The sequence below is a fragment of the Pipra filicauda genome, unplaced genomic scaffold, assembly GCF_003945595.2.
Source record: "Pipra filicauda isolate LSUMZ 115617 unplaced genomic scaffold, ASM394559v2 scaffold16_size7369187_pilon, whole genome shotgun sequence".
Lineage (NCBI taxonomy): Eukaryota > Metazoa > Chordata > Aves > Passeriformes > Pipridae > Pipra > Pipra filicauda.
Window position 1 is genome coordinate 6,056,555 of NW_024104207.1, and position 27,779 is coordinate 6,084,333.

The following is a 27,779-nucleotide window of genomic DNA, read 5'->3' on the forward strand; positions in this document are numbered from 1 at the left end:
GGGTAAGTGCTGCAAGTGTCTTCCCAGCCTGAAATGGGTTTTTTAATGCCAGATGAAGAGGGAAGTGGGAGACTGCGACAGGACAAACTCCCCCTTTTGGCCACGTTTACACAAGGGGTTTGGTCGTTTTGGGTTCATTTCCCTTGTGTTTGCCTGGCTGGCAGCACCTCAGATCCATTTAGAGAAATGCTGAGCACTACCAAATACCTCATCTGAAGGCTTGGTACTTCTGGAAAATCAGGCTGAGACGGCTAAAAGTAGGACACACAGAATTTGAGGTGTCTGCGAGCTCGTGGCTGCCTGTCTCATGTGGAGCGCTTGTATTTCCTTGGTCTGTAGCTCATCCCTGGGCTGACTGAGGTCCCCTTTGAACATGCCATGGGTGCTGGCACAGGCAATATAGCCAAGTGGTTGTGGTCGCACAAGGTTTTACCTCTTAAATGCATCAGGCATGAAGCTGAACAGCTTTGCCTTAGCTAATACAAACACTTTGAACCACCATAAGACCAACCAGATCCACTGAAAGAAGACAAGAACGGTCCAGGTGCCTGAAGATGCTCTGGAGGTTGGGTGATGGATGTAACTTCTAAATCATAGAACAGAACTAGAATAGATCCATAGACTGGCTTGGGTTGGAAGGGATCTTAAAGACCGTCTTGTTCCAACCCCCTCAGGGACACCTTCCACTAGACCAGGTTGCTCCAAGCCCTGTCCAACCTGACATTGAACACTTCCAAGGATGGGGCAGCCACGGCTTCTCTGGGCAACCTGTACCACCACCCTCACAAGGAAGATTTTCTTCCTACTATCTAATCTAAACCTACTCTTTTCAGTTTGAAGCCATTCCTTGTTGTCCTGTCACTCCCTGCTCTTGTCAAAAGTCCCTCTCTAGCTCTCCAGTACCTTTAGGTAGTGGAAGGCTGCAGTAAGTTCTCCCCAGAGCCTTCTCTTGTCCAAGCTGAACAATCTCAACTCTCTCAACCTTTCCAAATAGGAGAGGTGCTCCAGCCCTCTAATTGTCTTCATGGCCCTCCTCGACAAGGAGCCTGGCAGCCAGTGATGCAGCATGTTTCACCCTCCTGGGCATGGCTCTCCTTCCCCCTCCACATCCTTGCTTGTTGAGGCTTAGCAGTGCCTTGGGCCCAAAGGAACCTGTTTTCCCTCCTCTTCTCCCTTCCTTCCCCTCAGGCCAGCAGATGAGCCCAGCCGAGAGCCCAACCCCAGCGTTGAGTTAACTTGTTCCTCCCTCGCCTCCAAGGGCAGCCGAGACTCCGGTGCCAACGGCCCCATGGCCAAGCCTGCCACCCAGGACACCCCCTCCGCCATTGCTGTCACCAACTTCCTATACAGCGTCTCGCTGCCCACTCCTGTCGCCGTTGACCTCAAGCAGGAGGTGTCCTCGGGGCTGCCTGGGCCGACCGCGGTGGGCGAGGCTCTGCTGGCCCGGCCGGCAGGAGAGCTGAAGGTGCCTTCCTCACAGGAGTACAGCGACTGCTGTGGTAATAGCCTAGAGTTTGCTCTAAGATGAGGGCCCTGTGCACAGCCCACCCCGGGCACTGGCAGGGGACAGGCTGGGTGTTTTGGTGGTCCTCAGATGAGTTTGGCCCGAATGAAGATGAGTGGAGCCCCTGCCATGCTGCACTGCCCCAGCCCTTCCCTGGGCGGCTGCAAAGTGCCAACGGGGCACACCTCTATTTTTGCTCCAAAATGCTGGGTGCTGCACTACCAGGTAGAAGGACAGCTGGAATGGGGATGGGAAGGGTCGGTCTGGTCAGCATCACACCGGGAGTCACAGGCCAGGGTGCATGGAGGAGAGAGAGAAGAGTTAGGTCAGTGTCACTGGCGGGGGTCAGCACCCGGAGTCTTGTTGGGATGCCTGGAGCATTGGTCAGGCTCTCATCAGCCCTTTCTCCTTGTCTCCCCTCTTGTCCAGGACAGAAATCATCGGTCTCCGGAGGTCCCCTCATCCAGAATGTGCACTCATCCAAGCGCATCCTCTTCTCCATCGTACACGACAAGACAGGTCTGTGTTGTGCTCTAGCGTTGGAGGCAGTCGGCAGCCATCTCTTAGGGAAAGGTTTCCTCTCATCTCTCCCCAGCAGTCTCGTAGCCCTGCAGGGACTGCATGCTCTGCAAGGACTTGGCAATGCTGGAGATGATGCAGGAGGGAATTTTTTTCCCTTTCCTTGATGCAACATCTCACATTGCAGCCCAAACCTTCATCTCTGCTCAGGTCCATCCTTGCCGTCTCCAAGATGCTGCCAGTGGTTGTTGAGCACTGCTGGCTGGGTGGGAATTCCCATCTCTGCTTCCTGCGCAGGAAGGCATGGCTTTGGGAGAGGCTGTTTGCCCCAGCTGCAAACAGCACATACCTGCTGAGAACTTGGCGTTATTTCAAAATAACTAAACCTCACTAATCCCAGTGTGATTCTGCAGCGGTGCCTGCAGGGATCAGCAGTGGGGAGGAGACTCTGCCATTTCCCCACCTCCACTCCACCCAAGGAAAATGCAGCCTAAAAATGCTGACGTGTTTCCATCAAAACCCTCACCTGCCTGCCTTAAAGAGGAGAAAAAAACATGGGTGGGAAAGCTGGGAAAGAGGAGGAGATTGAAAAGCTCCAGTGTGAAATGGCTGTTCCTTTCAAAGGTTCATTCCAGGTGGAGTTGGCTCTGTCCCAGAGGGTCTTTCATTGCAGGGTTTAGAAATTTTGTGGGGTCATTTCTTAGTAATTTGCTTTTTGCACGTGCTCTGGAGGGTGCTTGGGGCTGAGAAAGCCCAGCCTGGCAAAATCTGCTCAGGAAGAGGGAAATAATTTTTAAAGCAGCAAAGTCTTGTTCGTGCTTCCCAGCACTTTGTGGGAGAAAAGTGCATCTGCTGTGTATGAACCATATGGAAGTTTCTTATTTCTTGTATTTTGTTTTGATAGATAAGTGGGACAGTTTTATAAAAGAAACTGAAGATATCAACACCCTTAGGGAGTGCGTGCAAATTCTGTTTAACAGCAGATATGGTGAGTAGGAGTTAATGTCCCATTATGCATCTGCAGCGCTTGTGGATTGCATATCATTATATAGCAATCATTTTTGTTCCCTAACACAGCAGCAGAAGCCATATGCTAGAGCTCCCTGCTCTTCCTAACACATTTAGCTCAGCAGCTTCCAGTCTTTGGGTGTCTGCTGAAGGTTATGTCAATATTTCCATTTGGAAACACCCCCTCTGCTGCCGAGGAATTTATCACTGGGCTGTAAAGCATCTCTGGCTGTGAGTGTGGCATGCCAGATCAGAGCACCCGGGGCACCGGAAGTGGTGACATGTAGCCCTTTCACATTAACATGGCAGGTAAAAAGAAGGTGATTGTTATTGCAGCTGCTCTTTTTTCCATCTGCATGGCTTACAGATGTCATTGGTGCTCCCTTTGCAATGGGCAGCGCTTCAAGGGTAGCTACTGGGCATTTGGGCAGCTGGAAGCTTGGGAAATAGTTTGGGAATGGGTTGATGGGCTGGCTCTTCGCCTGTGCCATCCCCATCAGTCTGTGTAATTCATGTAATTCATGTGTCACCTGTGAGTTATATATGGGCTTGAGGTGAGCCCTTTAACTTATGATCAATATATGTGGTGCTTGAGTGTGTACAAAGAGTAACAGAGCTGGGGAAGGGTCTGGAGCACAAGTCTGATGAGGAGCAGCTGAGGGGGGCTCAGCATGGGGAAAAGGAGGCTCAAGGGAGGTCTTCTCGCTCTCTACAATTACCTGAAGGAGATTGTAGCCAGGTGGGGATTGGCCTCTACTCCTGGGTAACAAGTGACAGATTTAGAGAAAGTGGCTTCAAATTGCTTCAGAGAAGGTTTAGACTGGATATTGGGGAAAATTTCTTCCCTGAAAGGGTCGTCAGGCACTGGAAGAGGCTGCCCAGGGCAGTGGTGGAGTCACCATTCCTTGAAATGTTCAAAAAATGTGTAGATGTGGCACTTGGGGACATGGTTTGGTGGTGAGCAGGGCAGTGCTGGGTTAACAGTTGGAATCGATCTTAGAGGGTTTTTCCAGCCTTAACAATGTTATGATTCCATGTGCTATGCAACTCGTGAGGCATAGAGCTCACAAATCTGCTGTGGTGGGTTACAGGGAGTTTGGGGATGGCATGTGGCTCACCGTTGGTTTGAGCATCACTGGGCATGTTTGGGAGTTTTGGAGGACACAATTAGCTGTGTTTACTGCTGCTTTCTCTCCTGTTGTCCCATTTGGCATGGGAGATCTGCTCCTGGGGCTCACCTTCTGGGACAAGCAAAGAAGAGGACAGAAGACACTTGCTGTGCTTGAGTTCAAGCCTTTACACCTTCATTTTAGCATCTGTAAAAGAAAAAGTGCTTGTGTAAATAAAAACCATGTGTTCACCTTTCAGCTGAAGCCTTGGGGTTAGACCACATGGTCCCCGTCCCATACCGGAAGATTGCCTGTGACCCTGAGGCAGTGGAGATCATCGGCATCCCGGACAAAATACCCTTCAAAAGACCTTGCACCTATGGTGTCCCCAAACTCAAGCGGATATTGGAGGAGAGGCACAATATCCATTTTGTTATCAAAAGGTGGGTGGTGAGGAAGGCAAGGGGGAATGCATGGCTTGAGGGTACTGGGGACTTGAGCTGTGTTCCCTCCGTTGCTCACAGGGTTTGTTTTGACACCCAAAACTCATTTCACCCTTTTTCATGGAAAAGAGCTGAAAGCTCTTTTCCCCCCACAAACCTCTGGTTTTCATCTCTCTTTTTGTAAGGATGTGACAGGTCTGGCTGTACCATGGTCACCCTCAAGCCCTGCCATCCTGTTTTAAGTGATGATGGCACCAGACATTGCTCGTGCCACCCCAAGCATTTCAGGTTGTTACAGCACCCTCCGATCACAGCACAACCCTTTCCAATGGCATTTGGTGGATGGAAGTGGTGCCTGGGTGGGGGGAGGAACATCTGTATCCATGATGCACAGGGATTCCCTCCACCTTGTTTTTTGTTGATCACTTGTGCACGTCCTCTATATCTGGTGACGAGGATGGGCACTGTGTCTTGGTGTCTGCATTTGCACTAGAGTAGGAGGAGTGGATGCATTCTCAGTTATGTCTGTGGCATGCAATCCCTCTTTGCTTCTCTATCAGGAAAATCTGCTTTATAATATATTTAATTATTTAGTCCCTGCCGGTGCAGCACTTGTATTGTTTCCCTGCTAGAAGTGTGAAACTATAGCACAGAAAGATCCCAGATAAGTCTCCCAAGGGCGCTAAAATCACCAACATCAACGGAACTCAGGCATCCTAAGAGGAATTAGCTTTCCATATGTCAGCTGCTAGAGGAGCCACTTTTTCCCACCCTGCTCAGGCTGCACCAGTCTGGATCAGGCCCTGGGATATGGCCCCGGATACACTTTGCTCCCATAAGCAAAGTTGTGGGTAGCACCAAAATATGATATTCAGGAGACAGATGACATCTGGTCGATGGTCTGTCTTGGGAAGTGAAGGTCCAGCAGCTACTTTGGTCCTGCTCTCTCTTTTGGTAAAGCCAGCCTATAGCAGCCTCATTTAATAAGTTAATTAAATTAAGTGAATGATTTATAAGCAGATTTAGAGGTGCTTTAGTTAAAAAACATATGCTGTAAGGTTGCTTGGTTGCACAACAGGCTAGAAGGCTTTTTTTTTAAGCTGAAAAATTCATTCTCTTTTTTTAGAGAATTAATAAAACCACTATTTTGACTTGGTTTAATGCCGTTCATTGATAAAACCTCCAATTCAGTCATTAGAAGCACCTAATCCTTTTTTTTTCCCTTTCTCCTAGGATGTTCGATGAGAGAATTTTTACAGGTACGTTCTCCATGTCCTTTGATTTATTGCCCGCAAAATTGAACTATTATCCAGAAAGCAGAGTTGAAATAATGTCATCTGTAAGCAACAGAAGTGCAGGACACATGCAGTTATGCTCAGTGAGAAGAAGCCTTGTCTGTGCCCTACACCAGGACATGCTGAGATTTCTTTTGCCTGGGATTGGTGCAAGCTCTGTGCTCCCCTTAAAAATTGAGTTTTGAAGGTTTAAGCGAGAATTCCTGGTTTGTGAGGCTGGGCTGGCTCCCTGCACCAGGCTGAGTTGCAGTACAGGCAGCACACAGCATGTTTCTGTGCTTTCAAGAAAATCATTGCCGTGTTCCTCACTGGTAAATTATTATCTTTTTTTGTCTGGGAAGTGCTAGCATCATCCAGCTGCTGACTGTTTTTAAAAGAAAAATAACAAAAGTCCATTTTTTCAGTGACAAAACCCTGATGAGGGAGTTCTTTGACTTTCTCTGCTCTGTGTTTTCACTCCTTTTTCTCTGAGCTGGAGAGGCCAGATTAAGTCTTTACTGTGAGGGTGGTGAGGCCCTGGCACAGGTTGCCTAAAGAAGCTGAGGATACGCTATCCCTGAAAGTGTCCAAGGCCAAGGTTGAACAGGGGTCTAGTGCAAGCAACCTGGTCTAGTGGAAGGTGTCCCTGCCGATGACAGGGAGTTGGAATGAGATGGAGGGTCCCTTCCAACACAAACTATGCTGTGATTCCATGATAAGTACTTCTTGGCAGATACAAGAAAACAGGTACCTGTGCTGTCCAACTCAACCCTCACTCCAGCAGTGCCCTCATCACACGCCCTCATACACACCTGCACTGCATCCAAATTTATCATGCCCAGCCCTGCTCCTGAATCACCTGGGCTTGGCTCACAAGTAAAGACTTGAGGTGTTGGGGTATTGTTTTGTTTTTTTTCTCTGAGCTGCCAACCACACACACACTCGCAGCTCTCCAGACACCTTCTCAGATATCTCTGCCAGCCAAATTATTGCTCTGGTCCCGTGGCAGCCCCAGCCCTAACATTGCTCCCTGGGCACGATGATGCTGAAGCCACCTAAAGGGGACCTCCGGCAGAGCCTGAAGGGGTCCCCACCTGCATTAGGGGGTTCTTTGTCTAAAGTAATTAATGGCTTTTTTTTCTCAGGAAAAGGATTTCTTTAAGCTTTAACCCATCCCCAAGGGATGGCACACTGAACTGTGTCTTGGGATGCTTGGGTTTTCCTTGCATAATGGCTGCACAGTATCTGGGGGAGGCATCAAGTACATCTGTACATCGGCTCAGGAGCTGCTGATGGAGAGCACTGTGCTGTGAGCTCAGGGGTTACATCGCAGGGAGCTGCAAGTAGAAATTAGGAAACGAAGAAGCAAACCCAGCAGAACTGGGGTGGGTAGCAGGTTATCTCTCTGGTCCCTGCAGGGCTACTAGAAGCAAAACCCATTAAACCTGTCTTTTTGTGGTTTGCATCAGCACATCAGCCTGTGCAAAAAAAAAAGCATCTGCTGAGTCAGGAGGTGCCATTTCTGCAGAGATGCTATTTTCTGAGTGGAGCTGTATTTTAAGTTGCCAAGTGCAAAGTATCTCAAAGATTCCCCATACAGTTTTGCTCGCCCTTTCATTAAAATACCCACTACTGCTTGGAAGACTATTTTTGCTCCTCCCCTGGGGTAGCAGCTTCAGACAGGCTCCGCTGCTGGAAGAACAAGATTTGGTCCATAGAAAGCACAAATTAAAAGGAGCCCTTTGGACTGTCGGTAGATAAATAGTGTCTTTAAGGCTCTATATTGCTGCTGGTCCCATTGCCAGAGCCCTGCCCTTCCTGGCAGGCAGGAACCAAAGGGACAGAGGTTCACATTGCCATGGATGAGATATGTTTTAGAAGGGTGGGGATATTGCAATGGTGCTTTGAGACCAGCAAAGGGCCTTTGGCAGCAGCTGTTTAACAAGACACCTCTGTGGTTTCTGCAGCCTCACAGTGCGATCTCATTCTCTCCTTCCCCCAGCCCTCATCCTTCAGCTCTTTGCTCACCTTCCCTGCCTTATTGCATTTCCTACCCTGCCTTCAGATTACTCTTTTCATCTCCAAGGTCATTGCCGAGGCTTCATTTCAGCTTCTTTCAGGCTGCTGAGGAACAGGGAAGGGAGAGAGGAGGTTTTTCATGGTGATGGGATGCTTTCATTCCTCTTGGTGTCACTGCCTGTGGGGCTTGGAGCTGCAGGACAGGGCTACCTGTATCACTGATACTCTGGGTTTTGCCAAGCTCCTATCCAGTGCAGCCCATCTCCTTCCTTGGAACAGGGCTGTCCCCAATTAGAAGTTAGTTCCTACAGTACTGGTCCATAGCCCTGAGTTTTCTGACCCTAGTCCCTACCTCTTGGAACCTTGTCCTGGCAGCTAGCCCTTTCGGGAGATGCTCAACCCTGGCAGGGCTTCTCAGCACACACATAGTTAATGCAGAGGTTTAAGCAAGTGTCTTGCTATTATTTTAACATGTAAACCAAATTAAATCTACACCTGTCTCTTTGCAAGCAGGTGACACTTGAAAACCTGCCTCCCACTCTGACCTCAACTCTGGGACTAGGAGGGGACCAAGCTGCATCATTGACATCTCCAGTTGCTAATTCTGTTTTTACTTTTCCTCCCCAAACCTGCCATGCGCACTTGGCACCAGGAAGCAAATTTACCAAAGATCCAACCAAACTGGAACCTTCCAGCCCCCCCCGGGAGATTTCCCCTGAGCCACACCGCGGGGCTGTGCTGGACCTGGCGGGGACCTCTCAGGCCAACAGCAGGTAAGTGAGGCTTCTGTCCCTGTCCCCTGCCAAGTGACATTCCTCAGAGCTATTTGGGGAGTGTTAGTGTGCACAGCAGGTTACTGCTGTATCCATCAGCAGTGTGCAATGCATGCAGGAGGTTGCCATGGATGTAATTCAGTAAGCTGCAGCATCAGGTCCATGTAGGTCCATGGTGGGAAGGTGAGTGATGATGAATTGTTGTTGCTTTCCTGCCTTCTTAAAATCCCACTGTAATGGTACAGCTAGCCAGCACAGGAGGAGGCCAAGCAGCCCTGTCCTTTTGCAAGCCAAAAATTTGGAATCATTGATTTTGAACAAAACCAATAAAATCGGTGCCGTGCCTGGGCAGGCTGGGATTATCTGTTGGAGCCCTCTGGTGTTAAAACATGACCTAAGGATTCACCCTCAGCCCACACCATAACAGCATCCTGCTAATTAAGTGTTGCTTGCTTATAAAGCTCACAGGGAGACTAAGAGTAGATTTAATAAAGACTGGGTTATAGAGTTCAGCAGAGCAGGAAGCTTTTTATAAGAGTACCTGTTTCTGTTGCAGTCATGCCACGAGCTAGACAAGTCTGTGCTGGCAGTGCCTGTGGAACATATAGCGCATAGCATACAGCTTTCCAGCCCAGACTAGGAGATCCAGGAGGTGTTTTTCTCTGTATAGCCCCAGATTCCTTCATTCTTGCTTCAGTGGAAGCAAGGTATAATTTAGTCTTTAAAATCACTTTGAAGAAGAGAGGCAGGGTATCGGTTTATAGCAGTATAAACTGCTCTAAGACAAGGAGCCTTCTCCTGGCCTTGCTTCACACAGCTGGCTCAGTCATGGATGGGGTGAGAAGTGCTCCTCAGCCTTTCCATCACAAAGCCTCACTGCCCAGCACTGATAGCTCCACCAGCTGGAGCTGCTGACTGTGCTATGGGGTTGATAAGTTCTGCAGGTCAGGACAGGGATACAGGGTGACTTGTCTCCTCCATGACATCTCTTGGGTTCCTCTCGTTTCTTGGCTCTTCATTGACATGAACCTGTGATGGGCTGGAGTCTCCTCTGGTTCTCCCCAGTGCTGTTTCAGGTTTATCCCCTTGGATGTGGCTGCCACATACCCCTTAAGCTGTGCATGCTCTGGGCAGGGGAACCCGCATCACTAGGGCAGGCAACAAGTGAGCCCAGCAATGTGCCCAGCACTGAAATCTCCATCTTTGGAGGGCAGAGACTTCCTGACCTGCCAAGTCCACAGGACTAGCATTCGTCTCCAGCCTTCTGGGTATCTTCAGCTTCAAAGGAGGGTTTGCAGGAGATTTTACTTTGTTCTTCCTGCAAATGAGGAACCTCTGTGCCTTGGTAGGAGCATTTCCATAGCAATGGTCCACTCAGATCAGTCCTACTCCAGGAAAAGGGCAGTGCCCAATACTCCAGGAGAAAGGCCGGACACTGTGAGGGGTAATGTGCTCCCCAGGGAAGCCCTCCTCCCAAATTTCCCTGGTAAAAGGTTGACTTTAACCTGAAGCGGGAGAGTTTAAAACCCTTTCCAAGGCTCACCTTCTAGACCAGTGATCCTTTCTACCAATACCACATTTAGGAAGAACATTTCAAGAATACTCCTGGTTTGTTCTGTGGTTTGTTCTGCTGACACTGCTGAGTGGATTTAGGCGAGTGAGAAGTGGTTTTGAACATCACTCCTAAGCCAATAGGGGTATGGCACTGGCTCAGAAGGGTTTTTCTTCCCCATGAAGGACCAGCACTGGGGGAGAAGTGCATTTCCAGAGTGGTTCCTTGGGTTCCTTACTGCCAAAGAGCCATGGTTGTGTTCTTGTTTAAGAGAGAGACAGAAAGCATACACATCCTGAGAATGCTAAATAATCTCATTTGGATGCTGAACACCTTGTGTAAATTCCTGAGCATGTGAAGTTAACTGTAGATGGGAGATTGGGATAGTGCCCAGTTTTTGGGGAAAAAAGGCTTTGAGCAGTAAAAATATTTACCAAATCAATTGAGTTTTTTCCTTTATCCCTCTTTAGCTCCATGAGTAACCACATTGTAATGATACCTTATGCACTCCTCTCTGTCACAAAGGGATGGAGCCAACCAGGTTTCAGGCTTAAAATGTCTCTTGCTTTCCAGAGCTCTCTGCTGTGGTTCCATCCATGAGTGTCTAGAGGCAGGACTGCCATCAGTGGGGTAGCAGGACCAGGGTGGGTTTGGCAGCAGGGCTTATTCACAGAGAAACTCACAGACCATGGCTTTCCTTGCAATCATGGATGCCGTGCCACTATTGGGACCTTGAGTGCAGTGACCCTGAGGACCTGTCCTCAGCCCTTGCAGCCCTCTATGATGGAAGGCAGGTTTTCCCCCTTGTAAAGTAAGATACATGCAGGTATTCCCCCAAAATGCTAAAGCAGTGGAAAGAATTCAAAAAGGTTTATTCAAAGGCAAGAACCCAAGAAACTCACAAAGAATATTCTGCACCAGCAGTGAGAGCGCTGGGCCTGAGAAAGTAATGCCTCCTGATCTTTTCCAGGCTTCTTATCTTCTCTGGCCTCCCTTCCCCAGCCTCCAGGCAGTCACATCCTGTAACACCATGAGGCTTTATCACTCCTCAGACCAGAGAGAGAGAGAGACTGCTGCTTCCTCTCTGGGACACAGGAGGGAAAGAAACACTTCCCCCATCCTTGAAAAAGGGGTTTCTTCTTAGGCAAAAAGTCTCCCTAAGCGACATTTAATTAAGCTCTAGTTTTTGTGTTACAAATTCTTCCAAAAAGGGGTACCTATTCCTACACCCCTCCTGCCAGGATTGGTTCTACACATACCACTGTGTTTTTAAGCTGTCTCTTTTCTTGTTCCTTGACCACCTCTCTTGTCTGCCTTTCCTTTCCAGGTCTGAGAAGTGTAGTGTTTCTGAAAGCTGTGAACCAGGTGAGGAATAATTCATTTTCTCTTGCAAACAGTGATATTGGGGGACAAACTAGAGAAAGATGCCTGCAAAGTAACTTGGATGTGTGACATCTGATTGCGGCACAGTACAGTTCTCTAATGACTTTATCCCCATTCGATAGATGCAGAGATGAAGGCTCTTACTGTGTGACCCTCCAGCTGGGGAGGTCAAAGTGCGTAAATTGAAATAATGAGGCTTAAGCACGTGCTTAAGTGCAAAGCAAAAGGAATTCATCAGTCTCAGTTCCTTTGAAAGCCATCACTTAGAAGTCATAGGTGTCAGTGTTCTGAGCACCACAAATGATAAGGAAGTGCTTTTCCCCAGATTTAGGAGTTTTGACCTGTTGAAACAGCACACCAAGCCTTGCTGTCTTGGTGTCCCCCTTGCAGAGGGGATCCATCCCATCCTAAGTGAGGAAGTTTATCCTGAGATAAAAGGAAGCGGGTTAAGTACTGTGGGCAGCCTCCTCCTGGGGCAGCCTCTTCCTGGGGCAGCCTGTTAGCATAGGTTCCCATCCACTGGGGTTGAAACCATGCTGAATTTTGCAGGGGTTCAGCTGGTCGCATCCTGGTGTGATGCAGCTGCCGTCAGCCCTCTCATAACAGGGGCATGTTCCAGGCATTTGGGAGCATTAAAAATGCCAGAAGCGCTCACTGGAGACAGCTTCTCTGTGTCCCCACCAAAGCCTGTTGGTGGCTTTGGTTCATTTTAAGTGAAGAAAGCCAGGAAACAAGCATATAACAAGGGCCAGTGGCCACTTCGAGGGCCCCAACAGCTCCTGCCAGCTGACCTGTTTGCAGAAGCCATGCCTACAGATGTCCTTTTGGGTACCTCCATGCCGTGGGCTTGATGCCACTGGGCCACTTTGCCAAAACCTTGTTGATGCGGGATGCTCAGTTGGCATTGACGTCACAGCCGGCCACACTTTCCCTGCATTGGTGGGCACACATGGCATTACTGGATCCTGTTGGCGACTGCCTTCCGTTGCCTTTCCCCGTAGGTACCTCAGGAGAGCTAGGTGGGATCAGGCAGATCAAAATCGAACCAGACGAGCTGGACATCATCCAGATCACCGTACCAGGTAGCTGCTGGGGTACCGTCTGTGTGCAGTGGCTGCTGCGCAGGCAGGGCTGCCGCATCACGTCTCGGCATTTTGCTTTGAGAAGAGGCATTAGCAGGGTATCTCCCAGCACAAAAGGTTCCCTTGTGCATGTGCAACAGTCTTCCTTCGCTGACAGTCATTTTAAGGAGCATATTGAGATTTCCTGGGAGCATTGGTAGGTGTTTTAGGGTTCTTTGTTGTTTTTTACCTCTCTCCTTTGTTGCTTTCCTATCTTGCCTTTCCCTTGGAGAAAGCGAGCCTGGTTTGCTGCTTTCCTTCACACATGGGCTTAGAGGATCCCAGGTATTGAGTGCAGGATGCTTTTGATGAGGTCCTTCATTTAGAAAACCAGCCTGGTTATGAAGAGTTCATAAAAACAGGTCTAACCTGATTAATGCGGGTTTAATATTAAGCATGTGCTGAAAATGTGTTGGAATTGTTGACATTGATGGGGGAAATTCCCTGCATTTCTGCCCGCAGAGGTCAGTGTCAATGGGTGGTCATGGAGATGAGGTGCTTGAGGGGCAACTGCGAGAGTTATTTTCTACTTACCTGACCTGGACAGTACAGCAAATGGTAGGATGATCCTCAGGGTTTAATGAGTGGATTGTTAGCAGTTTGCATTTGCAGTGTGCTTTACAACCATTAATTAATAATCTCACCAGAATAAGGGCAACAACAGGACTCAAACATACCTGAGGGTGAGCGATGCTGGGGACAGCAGTGACACCCAGCCCCACTTCACCAGTGTTTCACCTCTGTTGCACCCAAATTGTAGCAATCCCCTCAGTAAGGTGATAGTAAGTAAGGGAATTCACTCCAGGATTGGTGTAGGGTGGATTTATCTATGGTTAATATAGGGGAAGAAGAAGGAACAAGGTATAGTGGTATGTCAGATATTTTAATTTTCAACTTGGCAGCTAACGAAAGAGAAGGAAGGTAATGTGTGGTGAGGTAGAGCAGGAGGAGGGGGAGTAATTACCACTTCTCCCGTGCCAGGGAGATCATACTCCAAGTCCTGAGTCCACCTTTTTTTACCTTATTTGAAGATCGAGTACAATCCGGGGGAATGCAACTGAGGACAGGGAGGAGGACTAATAGAAAAGAGGTTCTCACCTGCAGGGAAAAATTGATGAAATTGGGATTATTTTTCCTGTGAGGTCAGAAGTGACCCGATTGAAGTGTATAAACTAGCTGTAACTTTATTTGAAGATTAATTTGGATGGCTCTTTGAGGGCATTGGAGAGCCTAGCACCTGGGAAGACAGATTTAACAGAAGAGGGCAGACAAATTGCGTAAGGGAAGCCCAAAGAGGGGTGATTTTGTGGAGGAAGGCAGCGTAAGTGGAATGGTTTCCCCCCGTGTAGTAGCTAAGTTTAGCAGCATTAACTTTTTTAACCAAAATTGAGTGTCTATGTGGAATTAAGCCAAGTAAATAATTTTGAAGTATTTTTGCTCTTTGCCTTCTGTAGAGGTTAGGAAGAGACTTTTGCTTCTCAGGCTGAGTGGTTGAGTGTGTTTCAGGGATGAGCTTTGGGTGGTTCTGGGGAGGAAGAAGGCAGATGCATCCCCAGATTAGCTTCTGGTGGTGTGTGGGGCTCTCAGAAGTGGCAGGCCCTTCGCTCGGTCTTTGCTGATGGGTCAGGACCTTCTGAACCCTGTTTTGGGGACAGTGTGTCCCTGGCATCAGAACAAAAGGTGCCCATGGATTTTTGTCTGCAGACCGATCACCTGGTTTAGATGAGATGCACGACCCAGTGCCCACACACGTGGCCTCCGAGGAGTCGAGCTACATCCTGGAAACAGTAGCAGGTACCAGAAATGAAGCATGTGGGAGGCCGTGTGGTGGCACCGGTGTTCACGCATGTGTCAGAAATGAGTAAATACCATTTCTGAGCCAAAGTGGTGGAGTTGGGACCCAATTCCAGAATCTTGGCCTCGATCAGGCCAGCTGGGAGCTCTGATGAACTAACTGGTGGCTTTTCTGGCACTGCTGTTCCTTCCCAGCTCCCAGCATTCTGCAAATCCCAGTTCCTCTTCCTGGTTCATACCTGGGATTTACCTGTGGAACATGTGCTGGCCCAGTGGGTTCCCTTGCTCCTGCTGGGTCTCTCCTCTCCCAGGGAGCCCATACCGAAGGGCAGGCAGACCTCTTGTATGTAGGCAATGAGTTATTCTGCTGATGCAACTCCTGGCATGCTGGTACCAAGCCCAGCTTCTGGTGGGACACATGTTCAGAGCTTAGTGAGGGGAGGGAGCATTTGAGTGGCTGTAGGGCACCCAGAGAACTCCTGCTCACCTGGTGTGGTTTTGCTGGTGCCTACTACTGCTTACCCTATTCTTCCTCATCAGAGACAGAGAAGGGGCCAAGTGAGGAGTCTCGACGTGAAGAAAGGCAGATGGAGGGATCAGGTGAGTCTACGGTGAACTCTGAGCATTGCCCATCATTGCAGGTTTTTGGAAGGATGGGTGAACACAGATGTATTTTGGGTTCAGTTTTGTGGGCTTCCTATGTTATCAGCAAAGCCTTCAGCCTCCAGCACCTCAGCACAGAAGGGCACTGCCATGTTCCTGGGCTCTGTCCTCCCCTCTCTTGCTGGATTTGCTCTTCTACCATTTTTTTTCATTTCTGGCTGCTAGCACCACTCTGTGGCAGGTGCATCCCTGCCCTTCCTTGCTAGGGGATGAGCTTGGACACAGCTGTCAGAGGTCTGGCACTGATCTGCAGGCATGAAGAGTGCGCAGCCGGCTCTGCCAGAGGTCAGGGGCTGCTCACCTGTGCCGTGCGTTGCTTACTCCTGAAGCAGCTGGTTGCTCAGACCAGTTCTCTCTATTGTTTGTTTTTTTTTTTTTGCAGATGGTATAGGGGATGTTTTAAGTCATTTGAGGAAACAAGTTGAAATTCTGTTCAACTCACGATACGGTAAGATGGTCATTAACACATTTCATCATGCCGAGTGTCGGCCTTGTCACCTACCGTTTCCAAACCAGCAGCTGACTGAAGGTGCTATCTAATTTGTTTGTTTGCTGTCTGCTGGGTTTACAAATGCATTTGAAATCTCCTCAGGCCTTGTTATTGAAGCTCTTTCCCTTGGTTTCCTCAATGCTGTTTCACTGACTGCAGCCCAGGAATTGCTGCCGTGGCCTTCAGCCTTTCTCCCATGGAGGAAAGGTCCAACATGGTTCCAGCATCATTTGTTTGAAATGTCAGAGAGGGTTTTCCACTCAAGGTGGTCATTGCATAGCTCAGGAAGGCTGATGGCGCCTCGATGGTGGGGACTGGCACTCAGCATGCTCTGCTCACCTCTTCTTAGAGAGATTATTTAATTGAGAAAAAGTACAAGTGAGGTCACACATGCATTTTGAGAGCCGGCAGAAAGTTTTTGCCCCTGGTAGGACCAGGAGATGTGGGTCTGCCTGGCAGTCCTCACAAGTTGGAGGCAGAGCGGAGCTGCATCCCCTGGGCTTGTAGAGCCCATTGTGAGCAGGGAAAGAAGGGCCAGGATGCTCTTGGGCAGGGCTGGGCACTGGGGATGCAGCTGAAATGACCATCAGAGTGATGGTCCTCACTGCACCCCATGCTTTAATAACAGACTGGGAGTTGTCATCCACACTGGTGGGGCTTTGTCCTGGTTTATCATCTCTGCCCAACAGTGCTACTTGGCATTGGCTGCTCAGTTGCTTTTGGCAATATTTAGCAGAGCAAGGGGAGCCCTCACCATGCTGGGCTGCGTGGTGTACCACCAGGCATGTTCCCTGTCCCCTCACCTAGGAGAGGGATTTCCATGGGGGTCTGAATGTGAGGTCCCATTGCTTGCAGCCTTTTTAGGAAGGCAGACTGTGATAATGTAGCAAATGCAAAAGCCAGCTTCAGCTGGCTGCCTGGCTCTGTCCCTCTTCTCATATCTGCCAGTGTCAGGGACATCCCCACCGGGCACAGAGTGACAATAAACTCCCCCAAAACCTCCACCAACGTGCCTTGTTGTTGTTGCTGTGACCTGACACAGAGGTCCAGCAAACTAATGAGATTGGGTCCCCATGCAGCGAAAGCCATAGGAATATCAGAGCCGGTCAAAGTCCCCTACTCCAAGTTCCTGATGTACCCTGAGGACTTGTTTGTTGTGGGCTTGCCAGAAGGCATCCTACTGCGCCGCCCCAACTGCTTCGGGATTGCAAAGCTGAAGAAGATCCTGCAAGCAAGCAACAACATCCAGTTTGTCATTAAAAGGTAAGGTGGGTGGGGTGGCCATCCCTTGGGGAGGATGTTTCTGCTCAGAGCTCCTGCTGCTGTGCAGTGTCCTGGGAAACATCCATCTCTTGGTCACCTTCAATAAATTTGCTTGATTAGAAGCAAGAGTTGTTGCCTTGTTAGAGCCATCCGTGGGAGGCAGCAGTGGTGTTGTCATCTGTCCCTTGATGTCTATTGGGTTTTTAACCTGCTTTTGCAAATGTTGGCCACAGCAGCAGGGAGCATCCAACAGTGGGGGAAGGAGCCTTTAAACTTCAGGGTGCCTTGGTGTGGGACAAGGAGAGGGGCTGGGAGCCCTGAGAGGTCTTCCTACAGAAAATGAGGTAGCTGCAAACAGCAGGGAACATGCCAACCCTGTGTGGAGAAGGGGGGGTGCCATAAGAACTGTGAGAGGGCTGTGAGAAGCCCAACCAACGACCAACATAACACGGTAGCATTGCCCTGAAAGAGGGAACAGATCCAGCAGAGATGGATTTTAAGATGTCTTGGGTATTTTAGTGATGTTTCTCACCCAACTGCTGACACAACCAATGCAGCAGGTGGCTGAAACAGAAAATAAACATTGGGAGCATGGAGATTTTGTGGTGTCAGAGCAGCAGCTCCCAGACCAGCCCAACCATACTTTGGGGTTTCTCTTGTCCTGGTCTTGGACCCATTTCTTAATGATACAGCTTCAGTGCAGCTTGTAACAAGCCTTGCTATTGCCTCACTGTGCAGTTTTAGCATTAGGTACCAAGGTAAAAATTTTGGGGGCCAACTGTATGTTGAAAGGAGCCATGCACAGTTTCTCCCATCCCTGAGAAACGTTCAGGACCATGTCCACTAAAAGTCTGTAACTGCTGACTTAAGCTGCTCAGTCATCACTTGATTAATCTCATCCCAGGGAGCACCGCATCAGTTCATTGAAGAGTCTGTCAGTGTGAAAACTATGTCCAAAGTTCTCCTGTTGCATTGCAGGAGCTTTTAAAATGGTGTTAGACAGGGTGAGTGGTTTGTGGCTGTAGGAGTGGTGGTCCTGGGGATGCTGAAGCAGCAGAGTCTCGCTGGCCAGGAAGGTCAGTCATGTGCCCTCTGCTTCTCCCTTTTTTCCAGACCTGAGCTGCTGGCAGAGGGCATAAAGGAACCGGCATCGGACAGCCCAGCAGCCAAAGGTAGGTTGAGAGACACCCGGCAGCTGGGCCATTAAGGGCTAGGTAGGAGAGGAATGAGAGTGATTTCATACAGCATTTCTGTTGCCTTATCTCTCCACCTCGTTTTTTGGCTGGAAACCCCTCTCCCGTGCATCCCCCTTGGCAGCACTGCAAATCCTAATTCCTCTTATGTCCCCTGTCTCAGCCGCCAGCGAGAGGGACTCGAGCGAGGTGCTGATGGAGGACGCTGTGAAGAGACAGGGCTTTCAAGGTGGGGGGCTGGAGGCATCTGTGGGGGCTGAGGCAGAGCCCCTAGCCCACTGCAGGGGCTGCACGTGACAAACACGTGAGAAGGGAGCGCTGTGGGTGTTGGGGCTTGGTGGGTTGGCAGAAGAGCAAGGCAAGACTGGGAGGAAGGAGAGGAAGTGGGATGAGGGGATGGGAAGCACAGGCAACTGGAAAACAAGATGTACAGCTGGGACAGGCAGTCCCACAGGTCCAAGAAAGAAGCTCAAACTGCTCTGCATGGTGCCCTAATTAACCCACTTTGCTTATCTCCCTGTCTGACCTTGTGAGATGCATAATTAAGTTTCCAAGCCTCGGGGTTTGCCTTTTCTGGGGCTTTTTCTGCCTGGGTGATACCTGTATAAATGCCACTCAAGTTCAGCATGTGCTGGCAACAATGTGGTGGCTCCCTTGGGGGAAGTGATGGTGAGAAGCCTGTGGGTTGGGTGGGCAAATGCTGCCGTTGCTCAAGCATCCCTTCTTGGGCCTTGGAGTACTGCAAGGGTTTGCACAGGGAGGGAGCCTTTTCAAAGCCTTTGGCTTTTCCAAGAGGCTTTGGAGTGTGTTTTATTTTAACACAGGTAATTATCGCAACTGAATCTTCAATTTCACGTGGCTTTTATTCTTAGCAAACAGGCAGAGGAAAAAGCCCCATATTTCTGTTTAGATTATTTTTAAGGACTTTGAATGGCCCACTCCAGAGATTAGCTAATTGCAAGATAAGGACTTTCCTATAATTAGAAAATGGCATTACTTAAAAGTCACAGAGTGCCTTTTAATTTACCAGTAGAAGTCCATAATTGATTCTTTATTTTACAGAAAATTATGATGCCAGGCTTTCCAGAATAGACATTGCTAACACGCTGCGGGAACAAGTCCAGGACCTGTTCAATAAGAAATACGGTGAGAAACCAGGGAGGGAGTTGGTTTTATTCCCCCTTTATTCCCTCCTAATTCTTTGCGCCCTGTCTCTCCCCTCTCCTCCTGATTCCTCCTTGCCAGGTACTTTCTTGAGTCACCGACACCTTGGAGGGCCAGAAAGGAATGGCAGGTCTGGGAATTGGTGCTCTTTGCTGCAGGAGCTGTGGGAGCAACAGGGGGTGGCGGGAGGTTGGGAAGAGAGTAAGAACAGGCTGTACCGAGCACCCGCAGAAGCAGTAGGGGACAAGTAGATGCTGCCCCTCCTGTCCCCAGGGCAGGGAAATGCTGTTATCCCCATGTCGTGGTTTAGAAATAGTCTTCCCCAATTTAGTGTTCCCACTGAAGCACTCAAAACCATGTGCTGCTTGCTCATTCCTTCCTCCCTTCCAGTCCTCCTCCCCCTGCATGTGTATGGGGAGGAGAATTAGAGGCACAAAGGGTAAAGATCATGGGTTGATATTTACTGGAAGCAGCAATGGAATAAGAAAACGAACAGTAACGGCTACAATATCAGGAACAGAGGGAATTCGTTTTATCTGATTGCTCCCTCTGCTGCGCTTACTCCACCAGAAGGGACCCCTTCCCTATCCCCCAGAAAATAATGTGAGGTGGTACAGAATAACCTCAGGGTCCTGGCCTTACCCCCCCCGGCTACTGCAAAAATTAACCCTGTCCTGGATGGAACCAGGACATTATCCGCCCCTTATTCTGTACCGTCTATGTCATGCTGAAATCCTACACTTTCCAACTATATACATATATATATATATATATATATATATATATATATATATATACACACAAGTATAGGTATCATTATAGGTATCATTTCCATAGTCACTGGATGGGAGTGATAGAGTGGCTTGGTGGGCACCTGGCATCACTCCAAAATGTCTGTTGAGTTCATTTAGTCCATGACTGTGGATTCTATCCATCCTAGATGTCTTCCAGAGCAGGAGGGCTGGTGTGCTGTCAGCTGGTTGCAAGCTGCATCAGGAGCTCACAGCTGGTATATCTGCAGCGGCCCATCCTCACTGTCCATGGTAGTTGTGGCAGACAGTGGCAGTGTCATTCAGCAACTAGTATTATACGATTCAACATTAGAGACTGTTCTTGCCCAAAAATCAAATCCCCAAACACATTGTGTTTCCTTGTCGCTCTGCATCACCCACCAAGTGCACCCAGGTCCTTGAGCAAAAATGATCCCATGGGTGGGTTTGCCTTTGCTTGACATACTTTTACAGCCAACTTCTCTACCTGAGCAGCGATGTCTTGCCACAGTTCAGCAGCCCAGATGGGTTTCTGTCTGTGCTGCCAATTGGCCTTTTTCCATTGGTCCAGTCACCCCCCCAGAGCATTTGCCACCATCCACAAGTCAGTGCAGAGGTAGAGCACTGGCCATTTCTCTTGTTCAGTGGTATCTAAAGCCAGCTGGATGACCTTCAGCTCTGCAACCTGACTTGATCCACCTTGTCCATCAGGAGCTTCTGCAACTCACCACCATAGGACTCCATACAACAGCTTTCCATTTTCAGTGTGTCCCTACAATACGGCAGGAACCAACGGTGAACAGTGTGTGTCACCTTTCATTTTCTGGAAGCTGATTATATGGTGGGGCCTTCACAGCACATGTCACCTGATCCTCCTCTGGTAATAATCTGAAATTTTCAACTTTGGGCCAGCTTGTGATGATCTCCAAGATTTCTGGGAAGTTGGGGTTTCTTAGCTGAGTTCGCTGCGTGATCAGAGCGATCCACTTACTCTACGTGGATCATGTGGAAGGGGCTTTCCCTTTGAACATCCAGCCCAGCACTGGCAGTCAGGGTGCCAGAAGGAGCTGTGCTTTGGTGTCAGTCACTTCCGAAGTGGTTCCAACCCCTTCAGAAGCTGCCAGGATCTCTTTTTCAGTTGGGGTGTAACAGGCCTTGGACCCTTTGTATCCCTGACTCCAGAACCCTGGGGCTTGTCCTCGAGTCTCCCCAGGTACTTTTTGCCAGAGACTCCAGGAAGGACCATTCTCCCCGGCTGTAGTGTAGAGCACGATTTTTACATCCTGTCCTGTCCTGACTGGCCCATGGACTACTGCATGGGCAACCTCCTGTTTAATTTGTTCAAAAGCGTGTTGTTGTTGTTCAGCATCCCACTTAAAATTGTTCTTCTTCTGTGTCAAATGATAGAAAGGGCTGACAATCTGAATGTAATCTGGAATATGCATCCTCCAGAAACCCACAGCATCCAGGAAAGTCTGTGTTTCCTTCTTGCTGGTCGGTGGGGACACAGCTGCTGTTTTGTTAACTGCATCCATTGGGACCCGACAATGTCCATGTTGCCATTTTACTCCTAAAAACTGGATTTCCAGGGCAGGTCCCTTGACCTTACTTTGTTTTAAGGCAAAACCAGCCTTCAGGAGGATCTGGATTATCTTCTTCCTTTCTCAAAATCTGCCTCTGCTGTGTTGCCCCACATAATAATGTCATCAATGTACTGCAGGTGTTCTGGAGCCTCACCCTTTTCCAGTGCAGTCTGGATCAGTCCATGGCAAATGGTGAGGCTGTGTTTCCAGCCCTGGGACAGTCTGTTCCAGGTGTACTGAACGGCCCTCCAAGTAAAAGCAAACTGTGGCCTGCACTCTGCTGCCAAAGGAATGGAGAAGAACCCATCAGCAATGTCAACAGTGGCACCACTTGGCTGCCTTGGACTCCAGCTCGTACTGAAGTTCCAGCATGTCTGGCACAGCGGCATCAGTGGTGCTGTGACTTCTTTCAGGCCACGATAGTCCACTGTCAGTCTCCACTCTCCACTGGACTTATGTACTGGCCATATAGGGCTATTCAAGGGTGTATTGGGTCTGGCTGAGATGGAGTTCATCTTCCCATAGCAGCTGTCCCAGTGCTGTGCTTTGCAGTGGTAGCTAGAAAGGTGTTCATAACACACCAGCATTTTGGCTACAGTGCTCCCACGGCATCAGCGCTGTCTCTCAACATTCCCTCCATCAATAGGCTGGGGACAGGCAAGATCCTGGGAGGGGCCAGCTGGCCCAAATTAACCAAAGGGATATCCCATACCATAGGATGTCAGCTCAGATATAAAAGCTAATGACAGGAGCTAAGGAGGAAGGGGGACATTCATTATTTACAACGTTTGTCTTCCTGAGCAACTGCCACACGTGCAGAAGCCCCACTTCCCGGGAAGTGGCTGAACATTGCTTGCTGATGGGAAGTAGAGAATAAACCTTTTTCTTCCTCTTTGCTTGTGTGTGCACAAACTTCACTTTTGCTTTAGTGAACTGCCTTATCTCAACATATGAGTCATTTTCCATCTTATTTTCTCTCCCCTGTCCAGCTGGGATGGGAGTGATAGAGTGGCTTGGTGGGCACCTGGCATCCAGCCAAGGTCAACCCACTAAAAAGGTCTTGCTGACCTGGCTCTCAAGTTCACGAATCATCTCATGGATGGGGGATCACAATATTGTCAACGGTGCACTGCTGTGGTAGAGATCAGTACCTGATGTTCTTCAACCCTCAGCAATCCCACAACAGAGGGGTCCTCTGAGAGACCAAGCATGGTATTCAGCTGTTTAATTTCCTCTGTCTCCACAGCAGCTATCCCAAAAACCCAACAATGTCATTTTGGGTCCTTGAGATACCCCCTCCTGAGGTAATCTATGCCAAGGACAGACCGGGCCTCTGAGCCAATCACAAGGAGATGTTTTTGCCATTCGTTCCCAGTCAGGCTCACTTCAGCTTCCAGTACAATCAGCTCTTGGGATCCCCCTGTCAGCCCAGAAATAGAGATGGATTCTGTCCCTACATATCTTGATGGCATCAGGGTACATTGTACACCAGTGTCAACTAAAGCCTTGTGCTCTTGTGGGTCTGGTGTGCCAGGCCATTGGATCCACACAGTCCAATAGCTCTGACCGTGCCTTTCCTCCACCTGGCTGGAGGCAGGGCCCCTTTAGTCCTGGTCATGGCACTCGTTGCTCACTTCTTGTAAATATGACCTGGAAGTCCCTTCAAGAGGATTGAATGTAGCATCATCCCTTCCATTCTGTCTGAGGACTTGCCCTCTGGAAACCAGAGCAGCATTTATCCTTGAAGAACTTTGTGCGGTGGTTGTCCTACCTTTCAACTCGTGCACCCGTGCTGCTGGGGCAGAGGTGGGTTTTCCATCCAACTTCCTCATGTCCTCTCCGTGGTCATGCAGATAAAACCACAGGTTACTTCGTGGTGTATACCCTCCCTCTCGAGCAGCGGGGCGCCTGCTCCCAAAAGCAGAGATTCTAGTCCATACTGGTGGGGCATAGGACACTTCCTCTCTAGTTTGCTCAAGTCTTTTGAGTCTGCTCACAGTCTTGGACAGTCTTTCCACAGCTGAGACGCGGGTCAGTAGGGAGGAAAAAAGATGGTCTTCATACTGCCAGAGTCAGGTAGTCATCTGAAGCACTGTTTGTCCTCCTCCTTTCATTGACATCGATGCCAATGAGTTGGTGTACAACGATGGCACGCTCCACGCAAACTTCTGGCACACGGATTGCGTGCGCTGGACCTCATCTGATCTACAGGGGACTGCTCATTATTTGAATCTCTATAGATTACCTCCAGCACAGCTAATTCTCTCAGGTACTGTATACCTTTCTCCATGGTGTTCCACCTGCTTGGGCGCACTATTAGGTCACCCTTGAGAGAACACCGTTCCCTCACGCTTGACAGGAGTTGCTTCCAGAGGCTGAGTTTTGTCCTCTTCCCAATCCCCTTGTCAGTGCCCTGGGATCCTGGGACAGGGATCAGGGATCCCAGTTGCTTGGCTTCACTACCATCTAGTTCCATATCCTGGGCCGTGATATCCCAGCACTGGAGCAGCCAGGTCACCAGGGGCTCTCCTGTGCATCTTGCATCTCACCCAGGGATAGGGATCAGGTGATTATCTCTGGCCCTGCCTCTTCCTCCTGTTCTGAGGGCCCTGCTTCCTCTTCATCCCTTACTAAGTGAACTGATTTTGTCTTGGATTTCTTCTGTATAGGGGCAACTGCTACCGGCACAGGTTGTTCCTCTGGTTCAGCTGCAGTTTGAGCGGCCACAGTGCCTGTAGGTCTGCTTTCCTCCTCCTGAGGCTGTGAGGGTGCTGTCTAGTGACAAACAGTGTCTGATAAGTAGTAGCCAGGATCCAGCACACTGCATAACTTTGCATCCTTCTGTAACTGCCCCTAGCATTTCTTCTTTCAAATATCCTGCCACTTTGTCTGGGTCCTGTAGTTGTTCAGAAGTGAGCTTCCATTTTCTCCCACCACTCATGACTATCCAGCCTCGGGGTAGATCTTTGAAAGACCCTCTAAAAAATCTCTTTTGTAACTCTAACTGTGGTGTGGACAGCACTGAGGAGACCTAGCAGACTTAGCAACAAAAACATGTTGTCCTTATCATCCAAAGGGTATTCAAAATTCTCAAAAGCTGTTATAACAGGCCTGAAGGAGAAGAAGAGGGTAAAAAGCTGGGGAAAATCACCCTTCTGTTCCCCCTACAGGCTGGGTATGATTATTAAGGAATTCCCTGAGGTAGCATTGAAGGCCAGGGCAGGAGAGCAACACTGAAGACACATCCCAAAACCCTCACTGCCTTTTATGTTATCATGTCATAAGCTGATATCACATAGCAAAAAAGCAGCAATGCTGATCCTTCTACCTGCTCTGAAATGCTGATGTTCATATATGGGAGTTTGTGCAGGGTTAGGTACCACAACCAGGTGAACAGACCCAAGCAACATTGTGACCTAATAACCTCCAGGTCTTAGCTAAGGCCCCTCCTGGTTACTGCAAAAATTAACCCTCTCCTGGCAGGAACCAGGACACCCCATTTTCTAGGCAGGGGTAAGACTCGTGCGTGTTTCCAGCTACCTTAGAGAGGGAACATGCCTATGGAGTTATCTCCAAATAATGTCCCAGAGCAAAGAGCAGCAGCTTTCCATCCTTCCCACTGCAGTACATGGTCATCATTGTGCAGGACAATACTTCTCTTCAGCCCCACTAGCTCTGCTGCCCATGTGTGCCTGTCTTGGGATCCCTCTACTGCCATCATGGAGGCAGCCTGAAAATGTTGGTCCTTGATCTAATGCTGACCTGGTGCCTCAAGCAGGTCAGCCCACGTTGTTCTGTGCCTTGGTGAGGTAGGGATGGAGCCAGAGCCTTGGCAGAAATGGTATCCCTGGCATCCCACACACTCACTGCTTACTTACTACTCTCTTCTCTCCCAGGTGAGGCCTTGGGGATTAAATACCCTGTGCAAGTGCCATACAAGCGGATCAAGAGCAACCCAGGGTCAGTGATTATAGAGGGACTGCCCCCTGGGATCCCCTTCCGGAAGCCCTGCACCTTCGGCTCACAAAACCTGGAGAGGATACTAGCTGTTGCTGATAAAATCAAGTTCACTGTGACGAGGTACATGGCAAGAAGTGTCAGCTGCCCCATGAAGGGGAAGAGGAGGGAGCCCACCTAAATGCACCCTCTGCTTTGTAGCCTCAGTGGGGCAGGTCTGTAAATGCTGTAAGTGCCTCCAGCCCCCCAAGGCAGCAATTAAGTTGACAGCTAGGGTCAACAGAAAGGAGGGGACCATGAAATGGACACTCCTGCTCTTTCCTCCCACTTGCTGCCCAGGGAGATGGTGGGGCAGGCACTATCAGGAGAAAAAGGTTCTCGGTGCGATTGATGTGCAAGCAGAGAACTCTCAGCCCCTTTTTTAGGAGACATGAGGCAGATAATTGCTGGTGCAGGGAAGTCCTTTAGCACTGCCTGTTCATAGCAGGGCCCTTTTAGTTTTGCATCCAGAGGGGATGGACACAAGTGGGAGGGGAAAAGCACTTTAGCTGTGTATCGCACTAAGGTGACACGGGGAAAAAAATGGACTTTTAAGAGTGGCTCCATCACCCTCTTGCTGGACCATGCTGCCTGTCTTCTTACCAACAGGGTACATGCTGCCCCAAGCAGGGATCTCATCCCCACAGAGCGCCTGCTGGTCCCCCATGAGTCATGCCACAACATGTGAAGGACAAGCTGATTCCCAGCCTTCCCTGGGCCATAGGAGGGTGTTCTGTCCAGGCATGCTGGCCTCCCAGTACCATTTCATTTTAAATCTCCTTTTTTTCTTATTTTTCACAGGCCTTTTCAAGGACTTATCCCCAAACCTGGTAAGAGATGATGCCTTTTTGTCTAAGCAATGTATTTGCCAGGTGTTTAGTGGTGGTCAGGGAATTGTAAACTGTGGATGGCAAGCAATAATTTTATCAACTGGAGAAAGGTTGTCCCAACTTCACTTTCCTGGGCTTCCCACTTTAGTTTTGTTGTTGTTTGGTGCATTTGTTGCCTGAGACAGCTGGCTTTAGCGTCACCCATCGGTACTGCTGCTGTTTCCTTGAAATGATGGCATTTTTCAAGGGCTAATCTAGGGCAGGGATCTGTTTTCTATTTAAGAAAGCACCCACTTTCTTAAGTGTTTTCTTAAAATAAATCTGCATTGCAATGAGCTGGCAAGTTTGGTGGCAAGGGAGGGTCATGGGAAGGGGTGGTTAACCACAAGGGTCCATGTTGGGCTGCAGCAGCGTGGCACTGAAAGCCCACTCCAGCTTGTGGGAATTTCATGTGCGAATACACTGGGGAAGTCATGGCAGAAGAGAGGACAAGGTGTCTGGGATGCACTCCATACCCAGCTGCTCAAATCACCATCCCAGAACCGTGTCCTTCACTGTGTATTCCCGCAGTAGCTTTGTCTCTCATTTCTAGGCTGCCCCAAAAAAAGAGCTGCCATCAGAAATGTGGGTAAAAAACCTGTCTCGATTTTAAATGTCTGTAATCACAACTATTGGAAGAGCACAGCTGGGTGCAAAGAACCTTGTCATCTTTATTCATGGCTTTCCATTTCCTTGGCCAGCCTCCACGGTGATGGCACAATTTAGGAAAGACAAATATGGCAGAGAGGAAAACATTTATATACCCTTATTTGGAACAGCAGAAAGAGCTCTAACAAAAGGCGAGCTGTCAGAAAAACTCAGGCATGGTCTTTGTGTTCACCTTCTGTGTCCCCGTGTAGGCTCCAGCCAATGATGCCTCAAGACCTCTGCAGACCTTGGCCTTAGACTTGTAGCTAGACCTTAAATGAGTTCTCAGTGAAACACGAGTTTTGCAGAACTCTTGTTTTCCACAGAATTACATGGTTATGTATCTGCTCCTCCAGCCACATCTTATCTTCCCATTCCCCAGCCATAATCAGTGTAATTGCATTAAGAGACCCTGATCTGACACAAATCACACCATTAACAAAGGAGAACATCAGAAGGCAAATACTTCAACATGCTACCTGACTGGAAGATGCAGCCTGATAAGTAGAGATGGAGAGGAAATTGATTTTCTTTTTGACGCACAACATTTTTTTCTCTCCTTCTCCAGCTGAATGCTCCCCCCATGGACTGGCCCTTCTGCAAACCTAAAGATATATTTTATTATGTGTATTGTGGTACCC

General features: G+C 49.1%; 1 protein-coding gene across 5 annotated transcripts in view; it reads left to right on the plus strand.

Moving 5' to 3' along the window:
• GTF2IRD1 (GTF2I repeat domain containing 1) overlaps positions 1–27,779 on the plus strand; it is a 72,281-nt gene that overhangs the window by 32,262 nt on the left and 12,240 nt on the right. For 3 of the 5 annotated variants that reach the window (XM_027749959.2, XM_027749955.2, XM_027749957.2), the window contains exons 6-22: positions 1,189–1,499; positions 1,934–2,023; positions 2,928–3,011; positions 4,400–4,583; positions 5,817–5,842; positions 8,529–8,649; positions 11,529–11,566; positions 12,586–12,666; positions 14,410–14,499; positions 15,040–15,099; positions 15,545–15,610; positions 16,732–16,915; positions 18,029–18,087; positions 18,272–18,337; positions 19,171–19,254; positions 25,522–25,705; positions 26,423–26,451. In XM_027749959.2, the coding sequence (XP_027605760.1) occupies positions 1,189–1,499; positions 1,934–2,023; positions 2,928–3,011; positions 4,400–4,583; positions 5,817–5,842; positions 8,529–8,649; positions 11,529–11,566; positions 12,586–12,666; positions 14,410–14,499; positions 15,040–15,099; positions 15,545–15,610; positions 16,732–16,915; positions 18,029–18,087; positions 18,272–18,337; positions 19,171–19,254; positions 25,522–25,705; positions 26,423–26,451 (1,757 nt within the window). The remainder of the gene's footprint in view (positions 1–1,188; positions 1,500–1,933; positions 2,024–2,927; positions 3,012–4,399; positions 4,584–5,816; positions 5,843–8,528; positions 8,650–11,528; positions 11,567–12,585; positions 12,667–14,409; positions 14,500–15,039; positions 15,100–15,544; positions 15,611–16,731; positions 16,916–18,028; positions 18,088–18,271; positions 18,338–19,170; positions 19,255–25,521; positions 25,706–26,422; positions 26,452–27,779) is intronic. The other 2 variants (XM_027749960.2, XM_027749958.2) reach the window with 2 other exon arrangements.